General features: G+C 38.9%; 1 protein-coding gene across 3 annotated transcripts in view; it reads left to right on the top strand.

The window, feature by feature from the left end:
• Nucleotides 1–13,551, top strand: part of atf7a (activating transcription factor 7a) — a 32,364-nt gene extending 18,813 nt beyond the window's left edge. For all 3 annotated transcript variants that reach the window (XM_036590890.1, XM_036590891.1, XM_036590889.1), the window contains 7 exons: nt 1,901–2,058; nt 4,497–4,590; nt 4,698–4,817; nt 5,230–5,379; nt 8,209–8,397; nt 8,652–8,757; nt 12,680–13,551. In XM_036590890.1, coding sequence (XP_036446783.1) covers nt 1,901–2,058; nt 4,497–4,590; nt 4,698–4,817; nt 5,230–5,379; nt 8,209–8,397; nt 8,652–8,757; nt 12,680–12,912 — 1,050 coding nt within the window. In that variant the 3' untranslated portion in view covers nt 12,913–13,551. The remainder of the gene's footprint in view (nt 1–1,900; nt 2,059–4,496; nt 4,591–4,697; nt 4,818–5,229; nt 5,380–8,208; nt 8,398–8,651; nt 8,758–12,679) is intronic.
• Nucleotides 13,552–15,715: the final 2,164 nt, after the last annotated feature.

Below are 15,715 nucleotides of genomic sequence, written 5' to 3'. Positions count from 1 at the left end.
GTAAAATGTGTAAAATTGAGCTCACCTTTAATTGTAGCATGACTTATGCTTGAGGATCTAAAGAAACATAGTCGACATATTTGCAGCAGAAAATAACAAAGGCTCAACATGATGAGTAAACCGCAGCAAAACTGCAGTTAGAAGTTAAAAACCATGTGTCATTGTCTGCTTTTCAGCAAGTTCTGTTTTGGTTTAGCAAAATAAACATAGTTGGCCAAAGGAAAGAGCTGCATTTTTGTCTAAACTGCACAGCTAAATTACACTGAGGTCTATTCATTGCTTGTGTGTTAATGCACACAGACCTGCTCATCCATACACATACAAAACAGAGTGTTTGCAAAATGCTCTCCAGCGTGGATATTTTAAAATCTCAGTTTTTGTGGTTTCATGTAGGCAGATGTTTTGGAAAACATTAACATTATATATGTGGTTATTGCTGTTTGACGAGTGGTGAACATGCTTTATGGCCCTGCGTGTCTGACATGGCTGATAAACGGGCTGCTTCTGTATGCTAACTAATATCAAGTTTCTTGTAGAGTCAAGCAAGTTCCATAGGAGTACTTGGAAAGCCATGTATGATTTGTTCATGCCTTATGCTTTATTGTTTCAGCACCTTTCACAATGAGTAAAAAGAAATGCAGAAGGCACTTTGGCCTCACTTTTCCTTTTCCCGATTAATCGAAGCCAAAATGAGTCGATTGATTATGGAAACCATCATTAGTTGCAGCCTTAGCTGATGACATAAATTAGTAATACATTTTTTAAAGCATGCAAGTTAGACCCTTCAGATCATCTGTAGTAGTACTGGCTTGTGCACTGTGTGTTGCTATGATAGAATCCTTGATTATGTCCCTTGTATGAAAATACAGCTTTAAAATTTTAAAGCTTTTAAAGCGATATCTTTGGTACCTTTAGTAGAGTCTGATGCATTTCATGGGGGAGACATGTGAATAAAACAACAAGAATCAATAAAAAAACAATAGCGAAATAGAAAGCTGCAGTTTCCCTCGAGAGCCTCTGGAGAACCTTGACTATCTGATACAGTCATTGGTTGGACCAAGCAGCCACTGTTGCTCTTAATTGATATTAGTAATGAAAACTAGAAACTGCGTTCGCTCTGTGGAAATCACTTGCTGCTGTCTGACTAGAAAAAAATCTTTGAGCAGATGCAATTAAGTACACAAAATGATGCAATTAATTATGATTAGTTTCTTTAGTCGTTTCACAGTCTTATTACAAACACATTTGTGATTCAAAAGCGTGACACGAGACCTGCATTATTTTAAGCAAAATTATTTACTATTGTTGAAATTTTTTGAATAACTTGATTTATCAAACCACCCACACAAATACTCATCTGGAACTGTGACTGGCCAAGATGTTTGCAGCACACTGTAAAAAAAAAAACATTGTTTGATTAGAGAGATCTTTTTGCAGATGCATTGCAAAGACTAATATGCTGATAATGACTATTACAAATGATACTATTTCATCCTAAAGGACGCAGGTATGTGCCTGCATGAGCAGAGGGGCAGTTTTTCCTGAATTTTCTGTTGAGAATGTGATATTCTGCTAAAGCACAGGCAATTACGTGGCTTGGCTATGGCTAAACCAGTTTATAAGTCTGTGTCATGTGGTCACAGAGCCGCAGATGAGCACAGCCATAAATACACGTTCACAGCGTAGTGCCAATTTTGGCTTATATTGTTAGTGCTAGATATATTAGACTTGAGTAACAAGAAGCTGAGAGTAGAACATAACGGATGCCTGGTAGTTGTTGTAGAAACTTCTCCATCTTTAGCTTTGGGCCAGGCTGAGTACCAAACTGATACTATGAGGTGTGGGGAGTCTAAAGAGATTGAGAGAAGAGACCATTGCTTTTTGTTCATTTCTTTTACAGTGTTCTCCCTCAAAGCCAGCTGTGAGTTCAGCTCCAATACCTACCATTGTACGGCCGGGGTCTCTTCCACTGCACCTGGGCTATGACCCCTTGCAGCCCACCATGCCTTCACCCACTTCAGTCATCACACAGGCCCCACCATCCAACCGCACTCTCGGGTAAGGTCCCAGCACCAATGCTTGCTTATTAAGCCGCTAAAAGTAGGGTCAGTGATTTGTAAATACTTTTTGTAATATTTGAAAAATAAATTCTTCTCACATTCCAGCAGCTGTTCATAAATCATGCTCAGAAGAAAAATCCTGTTTCTGTGGTTGCCCCAGGCTCTGTAAATGCACGAAAAAGCTAATGATGTGGACCACCCATCATTCAATCAGGACAAGCAGGCGTGTCTACAGTCATGTTGTGCATCTGCTGCACACTGCAGGGAGCTGTTGCCTAGCCTGTTTTTAATTATATGGCATTTTAGTCACAAAACCAAAAAGTACTTTACACAGGGACATAAGTAAAACAGTGGAGATCTAAAAACGCTACACTCTAAATGAAAATAACAGCACAATTAGGAAAGCCTCAAGGCATGTGCTAACCTAAACAAATGTGTTTTTAACTCTGGATATAAAAACAACTATCCCATATGACCCATCAATAGCAAAGACGATTGAACATGTGAATTTGGCTTTCCATCACTGGAGAGGTCAAAGTGTGTTATAAACCTTGCTCTATGTCTGCTAGACAGGTAATTGTTTCAAAACTGTGCGTTTGACATTGCTTGGTAGCTAACTAATCTTGTTTTTAATCAGGCATTGTGGCACAGCACAGTACTGTTATCTAAACAAATCTAAACCCAGAACCTATCCATGCCCTGGTCGAGCACCTGTGTCCGTTTCCCATCACATAAAAACCATGAAAGGAAGTGGAGTTATCTTTAGGTTATGTGGTCACATGATATTTCATGCAAATCTAGTGTTAATATTAAACATACCAGTAGCAACAATAGAGAAGTTCTGATTTACATTTTCCTCTGCATTTGGCTAACTAGTATTTTAGCTAGCAGACTAAAGTGTCAGCTGATGTTGGCCAGCTGTTTAGCTGTGTAAGTGTCCACCAGTGTTGATGTCCAGCTCACTGAGTAAAAGTGCATGTGCTTTGGGGAGGGGGCTTTAGAGAGAACACTGAAGGGAGGGAATATGTTTTCTTGCCTGTTGAATTTCGTAACAGCTCGCTCCAGCTAACTGTGGCCAAAATCGATGACCCCACTTTTAAATCAGCCTGCTATAGGCGGCTGGGTTTCTGTGACTCATTTTACTGTTTTACATTGGTGTGGTAGTGTTTCATTTACTTTACTGTGCTGTGGATTTCAAGACTGTTTGGTCAGGGAGTCTGTCAGATGAAATAAGAATTTCATTCTCAAGCATGACTTATGCTTAATGGGCTTCCATTCTTACAGCCTGATTCTGTCTCCACTTTAGGTTTTCCATTTCATACTTATTTCGTTGAGTGTGTGTCTGGGCAATGATGTGTTGCCAGCTCAAACTGAGCGGTCCATATTGTCATTGACTCATCACTTTTTAGCCGTTTTGACAGGAGGTGATGTTTAATATTACGTTGTTATTCTAGATCATGCAGACAAATACAAACATGTCTGCCTTGGGCACGGAAAGTACAGGGAAACAACTGACATGTATATGTGAAGGAGTGGTCTCAGTACCAAAGTCCTTGATTTCTGGAAGGACATGACAGGAAATTTTAACACTTGAGTAGGATATGATCTGATTTGTCTCTGAAACAAGCCTCTGTTGGTTAGTGGTGTTAGCTTTAGCTACGGTATGTGCTTTGCTTTAAATGGATATTAAAAAGAAAGAATGAATTTGAAGTAGTCCTTTCTGTAATATGCCAGATACATTTGACTTCATGGAAGTGCCTTATGCATACGGTTGGACATGTTTGCAGTAGGCCTGTCAGAATCTTGCAGTTTTATCTGATGATTAATTTCCAGATAGATAATTGCAATTAACAGTTATTTTTTCATTATATGTGATTATTATTGTGCCAAATTGGCTGCTTAGCTACCTTACTTCCTAGTGGTCGATACCTAGTAGTTCTTAACCGAAGACAGACACAGGTCAAGCTCAAACAAACAAACATTACTCACCACTGCCCTTTTTAAATATGTTATAGCATCAGTCATATATTGTTGTTTTCTTAAGATCTGTGACATGTCTTAATAAATGCATTGTCTGATTCATATTTATATGCTCTTGCCACAACTTGGTGTGTAAAAACACTCCATTCACATTCTGTTTGTTGCAATGTGAACATATTGTGAAAGCTGGCAAATAATTGTGGTCAGCTTCAGTAATTGTGATCAGGCAATTATGTAGTAATTGTTACAGGCCAGTTTGCATGTTGCATATTTATATTTAAATTCCTACCTTGTTTACTTAATGGCTGTGATTTGCACTGAGCAAAATGACAATCCCTCAGGAAGGAGAGTTAATTCCACTGTATGCAAAGCGGTTATGTAAATCCAGGCAACACTGTGGCCTGGAGTTTGAGGCAAGTGAAGCACTTAACTGCTGTCTATTTGCTCTATCTGAAGGTCTCCCACAGGTCCATACCCGGTGATGATGCTTCCCAATGGCCAAGCAGTTCCTGTGCTCCCAGGCCCAGTGCAAATGCCATCTGTAATATCTGTAAGCACCAACGAACCTACTCTCCCTTCTGGTTAGAGTCATCGGAGCCTGTTGGTATTAGACCTTCATGTCTTGTATATGTGATCTGTCCTGTGTTTTCTTTCTAGCTCGCCAGGCCCATGTGTATGGTGCCCAACATTCCAGGAATCCCAGGCCCTCCACTAGGGGGAAGCGGTAGCGGGTCCTCGTCCCCATCTGGTTATAACCCCCACTCTGAGGCCAAGATGGTGAGGAAACCACATGTTGTGTCTTCATTCCAACCCCAGACTCTTTGTCTGTGAGGCAAGCAAACATGCTCTGAAATTTTTAGTCCAGCCATGAGAGGATCTCACATGGGTGACACTTCTCACAACAAACAGGCGAGCACTGACTGACACTGTTTGCCTGAATTTGAAAAGTGCAGTCTAATCTCCTGCGTCCAGGGCCAACCTGGTGTCTTGCTTTAGTAAAGCTTCAAATATGCATTAAGATGTACAACAAATAAGATGTACTTCTCTATTTCCCTTTGCTAATGCAAATTGCAGAGGGAACCCATAAAGATCAATAAGGAAAATACATGTGTGCACTCAGCTATGATTTTCCATCAGGTTAATAAACCTCCTTAAGCTCTGACCTGTTTTGACTGTGTTTTTATTTCAGCGGCTAAAGGCAGCATTATCTCAGCAGAGCTCAGCAGCCCAGGGCTGTATTGGTGTGGCAATGGGCTCCAGCGCCATGGTGCCGCAGAGAATGGAGCAGAGCCAGCTACTGGTGCAGCAGCCTGATGCCCCATCCCCTGCACAGCCACAGGTGCACAGATACACACACACACACATTCACCATTGTGTTACTGCACATGTGAGGTCTAGAATGGATTAGAGCTACGATGATAATGATACTGGGATGCAATAATCTGGCCTGGGTTGCACCAGTGTTGCTTAAGTTTGTACTTAGGTTTAAGCTTAAAGTCTTTACTAAGTTCTTAATTAACACTTGTTTTAAAACTATCCATATACTAAATTTGGTTGCACTACCAATCCATAAGTCGTGTCTTCAGTAACAACTAACTAATGCGCACACAATGATAAGTGCTAAGCACCATAAACATTATCACTTTAACCTAATGATGACAAGAGGACTAGAACAAATCAATACATAACGCTGCCATGGAAACGGGGAAGGCAGCTTGTGCTGGCTTTTTTGCATTCTGTGGAAAAAAAAATGGGCAGTATAGAAGATAACATTGTGAACAAGTTTTATGTTTTCACACTTGAACTGATTTGAAATTGAATACATATAGGCAGTTTTGTTTATTTGGTAAGTATTATACAACAGTGTAATATATATATATATAGACGCAGGTCTGTGGACCTGTGTCTGGTTCCTGTTGGTTTCACTAAAACTTACCCCTGCTTTAGTGTAAATATTTAGTAATTACTAAGCTCATCCTAAAAGCTCTTTTGTGTGGTGCAACCCGTTTTGTTTTAGCAATGTGTAAACCAAAACTTAGTAAACACTTCTGTTATAACTGGAATCTAACCTGAACTGGGGTTTTGGTACCTTCAGGTGTTAATTAGCACAGTTGCTCAATTTGTTTAAAATAAATGCTTGTCTTCACAAGGAGACCCAGAAGGAGACCCGAACTTACTTCAAACTATGCAAGACATGAAATACATCACAGTGGAACAGAGACAGGGAAACGGGATGTAAAGAGAGAAGTTACATTAGAACTTTAGAAAGCAAAGTCGGTGGAGCAGGGACAAATCCTTGCTTTTTGGAAAAGGTCTGTTATTCTTCCTGTGGCTAAATATAAACCACCTAAGGAGCCGAATGATTTTCGCCCTGAAGCCCTAACATCATTAGTAATGAAGACATATAAGACGCTCATTAAAAAGGAACTAGTGGGCCTAGTTGAGGAGCATTTGGACCTGATGCAGTTTGCATACAGATCTGGTAGGGGGGTAGATGAGGCTGCTGTTGCTCTGCTGAATCTTCTTTATAGACATCTTGAAGGTTTAGAGACTCAAGCAAAACTCTTGTTTGTGGATTGACTTCTGTTCTGAAAACAATTGTTAATAATTCTAGCTTCATGCCAGGTAGTTCCGATGTAGGCTTTTGAATCTGGTCAGCCAAAGGCATCAAAAGGTTAACAGATCTTTCTTAAGATGGGGATTTAATGTCTTTTGAACAGCTGACACACCAGCACCATTTATCAAAGCAAGACTTTTTTAGATTTTTACAAATTCTGAATTACATTATCAAGAACTCTTCATTGACCAACACTTTTGATAAATCCCCTAAAGAAAGACTTTTATTTCACCCCTTTGGAAAAGTATCGGTGAGTCTATTCTAAGATGTGTTGAAAATTAAGCCAGCTATTTATACATGTAAGCTTAAGAATGTATGCGAGAGGGAACTATGTGTAACTATAAGTGATGATGACTGGGAGGTTATCTGGAAATACGCCAAGTCCATATCTGTATGTAATCATATAAAAGCAATTCAGATCGGAATCATACATCAGATGCATATTTCACCCGGTTAGAGGCATGCTTTTAACAGTTCAGCCTCACCACTTTGTCTTAAGTATAAAACTCGGACTAGTTCTCTTACCCACTGTTTTTGTTCATGTTGTAAGGTACAGGAATATTGGGCTAAGATAGGGCAAGAAATTGGGAGTATCTTTGATATTAAAGTTGATTTAGATCCGTCATGCTTGGTTCTGGGTATTCCCAGTAGGAAAGTAACTTCATTCAATGAAAGAAGTTTGTACAGTATACTTACTATAAGTACAGCAAGGAAGAATATTTTATTACAATGGATTACTGAGACGATTCCAGCTGTGAATGGTTGGCACAAGATATTAAGAGACTTAATACCACTGGAATATTTAACTTGTGCATTCTATTTTAATACAGGACACTTCTACAAGGTATAATAGCCTCATATTAACTCCACCAGGCCTAATTTTGCATCCATTTTAATAGTGGGGTTTCAATGACCTTTTGCACCAGATGCATCGGAAACAAGACCCAATGTTTTTTTTTTTTTATTTAGTATTTTTATGCCGAGGCTGAGCCTGTAGAAACTGTTTCATTAAAAAGCTATTTTGTGTGTGTTCAAAAGACAAAATCTAATCAAAATATTCCTAGATAGACATGCTGATAGTATATAAAATGTCATAGCCTGGTAATTTTACCAAAAGACTGAACACAGCCACACTGACCCCTATGATTTCACAAGTTACCCATTTTATTTGAAAAACTAAAGCAAGATAAATCTGGACAGCCATTGTTTAAAAAAAACAAAAAACAAAAAAAAACGCACATATGTGAAACAATTCATACTCAGTTAGCCACTAAACAACTATTTGAGCGCTTGTTCAGAAACACAGAGTATTCGAAGCCTGTAAAATGCTGTTCTGGCCAGCCCTAGAATACAAATGACTAATAATACAAATGATAATTGTAGTTATAATTATAACATTATTACATGCAGTTTACACTCATTACACACATTAGGGATACACTTTCACTGCATTTTAACTGCAGGATAAGGACAATTCGAAATGCAGTACTAGTGGGTTGTTCGCTAAACGGGATCTTGTCAAGGGGTAATCACAAGGCCTGCTGTGTCCAGGTTTCTCCAGCCCAGCCCACAGGTGGCAGGCGGCGGCGGACTGCAGAGGAAGACCCAGACGAGAGGAGGCAGCGCTTTTTGGAGCGCAACCGAGCAGCCGCCTCTCGCTGCAGGCAGAAACGCAAGCTATGGGTCAGTTCTCTGGAGAAGAAGGCCGAGGAGCTGACCTCCATGAATGTTTCCCTCACGGTGAGTACACCAGGCATGTCTCTCTTACACGCCTCAGGCACTCGTCTCCTTCAAAGCCTGAGACAGTGATGTAATGTAGTGGTTTATCTGACTCACTGAAGACGACATCTGAAAATACGAACTACAGTCTCTGCTTTTTTCTGTGTTCAAATGAGCAATAAGTTGAATGAGTTGTTCTTGTCTGTTACCATGTTTCTTTGTTAGACTATTGAAACACTTATACTTCTCTCTGTATTTGTGTTTGCATTTGTCAGAATGAGGTGTCTCTCTTACGAAATGAGGTTGCTCATCTGAAGCAGCTGCTGCTGGCCCATAAGGACTGCCCTGTCACCACTCTACAGAAGAAGGCTGCATACCTGGGTGAGTAAGACCGTGAGGAGATCTGTAAATCATAACTTATAAGAGTGGGTGTATACAGGATTTTTGAGCTGTGCATGTATGTACATAAACACATGCTGAAGGATTCCATATGGAACATGACAAATGTTTATTTGTGGACTGGCATTCTTGTAATGTTTACGTGTGATAATGCTGATATGATGTGCTGATAGAATGCATATCTACACTACCATTCAAAAGTTTGGAAACAGATTTTATATACTAATTATATACATTTTAGATTTGTCCAATTGACAAACACAGCTGAAGATGATTCCATGACCTGAACAGCATCTAAAATGTCTCAGATTTCCAAAGTGGTGATCAAATGTCAACAGAGTTGAGATGTAACGGAATATTCAGAATATAGAAATTAAGTATCTGTATTCAGTCCAAGTTACATATTGAAAAGGCAGTATTCAGAATACATTTACTTTTTAAAATGTAAATGTATTTTTTTTAGGAGAATACTTTCAGAATGCCTACTAAATAAAAAAACATACAATCTTCAAAGAAAGACTATAATTGCTTGTTTATTAACTTTATTTAGAATCAGTGCATGGCATGTAGTCAACATGCTTGTTAGTCAGATTCTAAAGATGGTCTTTATGGCCTACTAAAGACTGAGTAGACTAATAAATCAAGGTGATCAGTTATTAATGTCAGTATTACTGAGCTTTGCTAAAGCCTGAGTAGACTGATAAATCGATGTGATCACTTATTAATTTCTGTGTTTCTGAGCTCATTTGAGATCAAACTAAATTTCAGTAGTGGATATCTCTGCCAGTGATAAGTTTAGCAGTGTTGTTGTACTGATGGACTGTGGGAGCAGCAGTGAACTGAAGCAGGCAGTGAGAGAGGAAAAAAAACTGGTATATGTGTATATATATATGTGTATATATGTATGTGTATATATATGTATGTATGTATATATATATGTATGTATATATATGTATATGTATGTATATATGTATGTATGTATGTATGTATGTATGTATATATATATATATGTATGTATGAATGAGACCATGTGCCTTACCAAGATGTATTTTAAATATATTCTGAATATGTTACTTTTTATGTACTGTAATGGAATATGTAACTGAATACATTTAGGACAGTGTATTCAGTATTCAGCCATCACTACTTTTTGATGGATGAATACTTTTTTTTTCAGTACCTAGGTATTTTGCCCAAACAGATAAGTTGACAAAAATATTGATTTGGTAGATTACATTAAGTAGATTACAGTATATTATTTGTCACTAAATTACTTTTTATCCCCAGTAATACTTTTATTGAATAAAACATCTAAAGCTCTTTTTAGCATCTAATTTGTCATTCAAATTCGCCTGGTATAGATTTTTATTAATAACGTAACAGATGATTCTAGAATTTTCAGTGGCGTTGTGTACATATTTTAATGGAGAGGTAAGATTAAAGCGTTTTAATCTATTAATTGGTAGTCCACCTTTTTGAAAGGATTATCAGCTGATTGTGATGTTTGACTTATTCTGAGTGAGAAATTGACCTGGTTTGTTCATAAAATGTTAGACTCTGTAACCAGTATCACTGAAGTAGGCTGAAGGCAAGAGCACTCTGACCTAACAGACACCAACACACACAAATGTGTAGTTTCTGTTCCACACATGTTTGTGATAGACCTTCCTCACAATAACTGCATCGTCACGTCCAGCTATAATTAGTATAGTTAACGAACTTCCGCCTGCTCCGTTTACCAGAGCGGCAATGGAGGGTTGCTGGTTTTCAGCCTCCCTTAAAAATCCTCCTTCAGCCTCAGTGCAGCTAATAGGAGAGCAGTTGCCATGTCTGGGAGTTCCCTCAAACATAGACGAATAACTAGTTTGATGTGGCCAAAGCACAATTTTAAAGCAGTTCAATGCGTTTGAAAGCCCATTTTACATGTTCAGTGTGATCGCAAAAAATCTGCGTCTGAACCGTGAGGAATACGCCTGTGATGAGTTTTGCGAAGTAAAAAAGAAATAGAGCAGATCTTTATGTCCATCACACATCCCTAAACGGAAACACTAAAGAAACTAGCACTTGTTGTGCTTCATGTTGGAGGCGGAAAAATCCACTAGGTTTAATTCTTCCTACTCAGCCCATGTGGACATTAGCAATGATGGTGAGTGTCTTAAACAGCACACCCAGCAAAAAGACACAATATCGACTTTCACTCCTAAAAATGATAGTTCATCAAGGCTTCTTTAGTAAAGAAGTTATGTCTAGAACCATGAGTATTCAAAGAACCCTCTGCATGATTAAAGGATTCTTTGCATCATGAAGGGGTTCTTCAGATTGACAGAGAATGTGCTGTAGATGGTTCTATATAGAACCTTTTTTAAAAAGGGTACCATATAACACCAAACAGGGTTCTTCTATTGTTATGATGTCAAGCTTGTAACAATAGAAGAACCTTTTTCCGTGTTTAATAGAACCCAATTCAAAAAGGTTCTATATAGAACCATCTACAGCACATTCTCCGTAAATCTGAAGAATCCTTTCACAATGCAAAGAACACATTAATCATGCAAAGTGTTCTTTGAGTGTTCATGGTTCCAGAACCATTTTTTTTTACTAAAGAACCTTTGGAGTACCATCTTTTTTGTATTTACATTAAAATAAACTACTTCTGAAGGTTTTTAAGCAAACTTAAGTGGTCATTTCCAGGATGTTACTTATGCCAGTGAAGTAGTATGTATTGTATCTTTGAACTGAGCAATGCGCAAGTGTGAAAATGGTCTATCTTTGGGGCTCTAGAATGCACCTCCCCCTATTTGCACTGTTCTAGAATGCTCACCCCTGTTCACACTGTTCTAGAATGCTCTCCCATATTTACGAAGTTCTAGAACACCCCCCTATATGCCGTTCTAGAATGTTCTCCCCATTCACAGTGTTCTAGAATTTTCGCTTCCCAAAATAATACACTGTGTAAACAGTGACTGAAATGGATCCTTATTTGTGTTTATGGCACTATTGAGAACATTACCCAATTTTTCTTTTACTGTCGTAATACAAAAGTGGAATTCCAGAGAGATTTTGAGAGCAGTATCTCCTACAAAGCACTCATAAACACCATAGATCACTATAACAGTACAATATATACCCACACACCCCTTGTGAGTATCTTTTTACTAAGCAGTAAACAGAGGAGTGTTACGTTAACAGTTGCAGTTGTGCCACTGAAAATGAAAATTTATCAGACTTCCTCAACTCTGGAGAAATACAGCAGCTATGTCCAGTTAAAGACAAAGACTCTAGTGCAACTTTAGGTTACTGCAGTCATGGACCAAGAATTATGTGTACTCTAGTTGAGCTTTTTTACTTTCTCCTTGTCCCCTACGCTTTTCAAAATGTAATGCTCATGGTTACAAGAATAAGAAGCTAACCTGCCAACCGGGCAAACAACTTATGTTGGCTTCTTTATACAACTGGTATATGGACATAGTGTGATGATGAGAAAGTGTCCAAATTCATTTATTGAATCATGCATTTTTACTGCTTTTTAGTAAATGAAATAATTTTTCTATATAGTGCAATTTCAGTGAAGGAAAATAGGGATTAATTTCACTAACAGCCATAGGGTGTCAAGCATTTTGTACTGTTGTTCAGATTCTTTGAGTGTGTCATTCTCCAGTCTGTTTGCAGTTGCAGTATTGTAAACACAATTGTAGAGAATGAGTTAATGAGTAAACCATTCCAAACACAGCGTTCTCTCCCATTCACACTGGTTCATTTGGTTTATTAGTTCTCTTCTCTATATTCTAGAACTGTCAGCACTGGAATGTTGGTGTTTGTTGGGTCAGTGTGCTCTGGCCTTGAACTTGTAACAGATGTGTTTAGAGTCTGTATTTCACTGAACCCTGCCTGTTGTGTTGTTCAGGAGAGGAGTCTATGAAGGAGGTTTCAGAGCCTACTGGCTCCCCTGCTCCGGTCATCCAGCACAGCTCGCTGGCCCCCAGCCCTTCGGCCTCCTCGGGGCCCAACGGCTTGAGCTCGCGGGCAGCCGCCGAAGCCGTGGCCATGTCTGTGCTGGCCGGCATGGGCAGTCAGCGGGGCGAGAGCGGGCCTTCTCACGTCATCATGGCCACACAGCCCCAGCCTTCGGCCAGATGATGAGCCCACAGCAGCCCAGGACTCGCCTTGCCCTGCGCCGGGAGAGGAGAAGAGGAAGGTGAGGAACGAAGGATTGAGGTGAAAAAGAAAGCAAAAAATGCACCCTCTTTCTCCTCTCCCTGGCCTTCTCTCACGCCATAATGCTCTGGCCTGGAGCTCAGCTGAATTCTGGGAATAAACTTTGACTTTTGGGAGAAAGCAAGAAGCTTCCTGTTCACTATGCCATAGACTACAGGGGCTGGACTCCAACCCGCATCTTTATCCTCATTCTAAACCCCTACGAAGCCCACGCTCCCTCTTTTATCATCTTCTGCCTTCCATCTCCAAACTCCTCAACCTTCAGTGGACTGTAAGACAGCAAAGCGCTTCCTAATGGGTCGTCATCGCGGCTGCCCTACCTTTTGCGTAGATCATATGCACATATTTACCACGCCATACAGATTCACATAGCAACATGGAGGTCTCGTTTGTGGCTGTCATTGAAATGAAAATACTGCCACAGTGCACCTGGTGGTGTGCATGTCCACACTTGCTGTGCTCCACATTTTACTCACTAAAATGAGGCTGTGTCTAGTGATTGGCACCACAACCTTGCATTACTTTTTCATATCTGGTTTGTATGAGAGGAAAAAAGATTTTTTTAAAAAATCTTTGTGTGTTGAATTTGCTTTAAATCTGGTCCCTAACATTTTAGAACAGTTTTCATTTCATGGAGACCAAGAGAATGCCTCACCTGAACTTCACAAAGATCTGACCTCATTTCTAACCCTTTATAGTATGTTTGTTTTTTATACAAAACGTTTGTAATCAGTGAGTGCATGTCCTTAGGTATGTGCGTGTGCGTGAGCGAGTCTGTATGTGTACAGGAATGTACATCCAAGTATAGCAGTTTGTCATTCTAAAGGACTGATACACTAATGTTGGCATGCAAAACCTTTTTCTTTGCTCTTTGCTATGTTATATGTGCTATTTGCTGTTTCTTTGGTACATCCTCCAGTGTGAGCTGTACCGAGTCATTGTTTGATCATGGTCTTGTTTTTCTTCTTAAAGCCTTGTGTGACAAACCGTCAAATTATAAATTGGCTCATGGTCACCTAGCAGTGGTAACTGAAATCTTTTTAGGGATGCACCAATATGGGAACTGTGGGCTGATGACCGTATCCAGTATTTTTCATGTACATATCTGCTGATTACGACACGTAAACAGTTGCAAAATATAGAAATTGGGACTAAATCTACCTGAGAAATATGACATTTATTTTTGTAGAGTTACAAATGCTTAAAATGAATAAAATGCGCACCAGCCCTGCGTTGCCTGAACATGGTGCTCTTCTGGAGTTTGTTAAAATGCAATCATGTGCAAAAGTTTGATGCCTCTGGTCAAATTAAACGTTTTGTTGGGTTTCAAAAGGAAAATTATTTGCTGAATTTAACGTATTGGAGAAAAAAATTAAATATAAATAAAATGTGGCTGGTGCAAAAGTTACAGCACATTTTATATGTTCGGTTTTATTTTTCCATTGTTTATGTTAAACTAAAAATACAAACAATAGAAATTGTGCACTCAAATTTGCAGAAAATTGTCATACGGATGTTTGTTCCGTGTAGAGGATATTAACTCATTTTCACGTAGAAAATCAACAAGATGTGTAATTTAATTGGGGGTGTTCAAACTTTCACATATGAATGTTATGCAAATATCAGTTTGAAATATCTGTTAAATTAAAGCATTTGCCAATACCAGTAGGATTCTGATAGATTCTAGTTCATGCGCTACGTCATCATACATGTTCTGGTGCCACCATCATGACTGGCCATTTTTTTGTTTGTTTTTGTTTTGTTTTATTTTATTTTTATTTTTTTTCCCCTGTGAAGTCCATTATTAGCTCTACTGTAAGGATGTATTTGGGACTGAGTCTCTAAAGAGTCCAGACTTTCCTCTGTTCTTCCTGTTTATATAATTTTATTTTGTTATTTTATTTTTTTAAATAATGGGATGAAACCTTCCCCTGCTGCTGTTTCTGAGCTACCACTTGCGATTATACTAAAAGCCATGTAAACCTTGTTTTTTAAAACAAAACAAAAAAACAACCAAAAAAAAATGCATCTTTGCCCCTGTGTGCCCCTTTTCAGTCAAGTATGCAATGATTTGTTGAAATTTGGGTCTCCAGAATTATACTTATATGTCTTTATTTATGCACACTGTCCCACATGTACACATGCATTTGAATCCACACGCTGCAGTGGTGTTTGATGAAAGAAACAAAACAGATTCTGCCTTAAGACTCACAGGAGTGCCTCTGATGTCCTGGCCAGGTTCTTTAGGCAGTTTTTTGGCCTTTCTTTCTTTTTTGGGTTGTCCATAGAGGTCCGAGACTTTGCTGGCTGCATGCCAAATATAGAAATCAATCAGGAAAAGTTCTAAGCTTTATATTTGTATGAAGAGGTATGAGGAAATTCAGTTACCTATGCCTTTGAAAATGGTTTAACCCGCAGTGAGAGCGTAACAGGATTACGTCGGGTTGTTTTTACTGCCACCTAGCTCCGGTAGAGTGTTCCTACGCCACAATACTGAGAGACTTTGGGAAACTTTACATTTACCAGATGATGCTGTTTGAATAGTTCATCATACTGAGAGACATAACCAGTACCCTTTATTTTTACTGCATATGTTTGATCAGGCAATAATGATGATGATATTTGTATGTCACTTGAATTTTCCTCTGTTATGCGTTTCTCTTTGCAGAGTGCAATGCTGCAAAATAAGGTATCAGTCCAAAATATAAGGGCATGTCTAAATGCA

This window comes from Colossoma macropomum, unplaced genomic scaffold (genome assembly GCF_904425465.1).
Source record: "Colossoma macropomum unplaced genomic scaffold, Colossoma_macropomum, whole genome shotgun sequence".
NCBI classification, from domain to species: Eukaryota; Metazoa; Chordata; class Actinopteri; order Characiformes; family Serrasalmidae; genus Colossoma; species Colossoma macropomum.
Note: the sequence above shows the minus strand (reverse complement) of the source record. Positions and strands in the feature narration are given on the sequence as shown.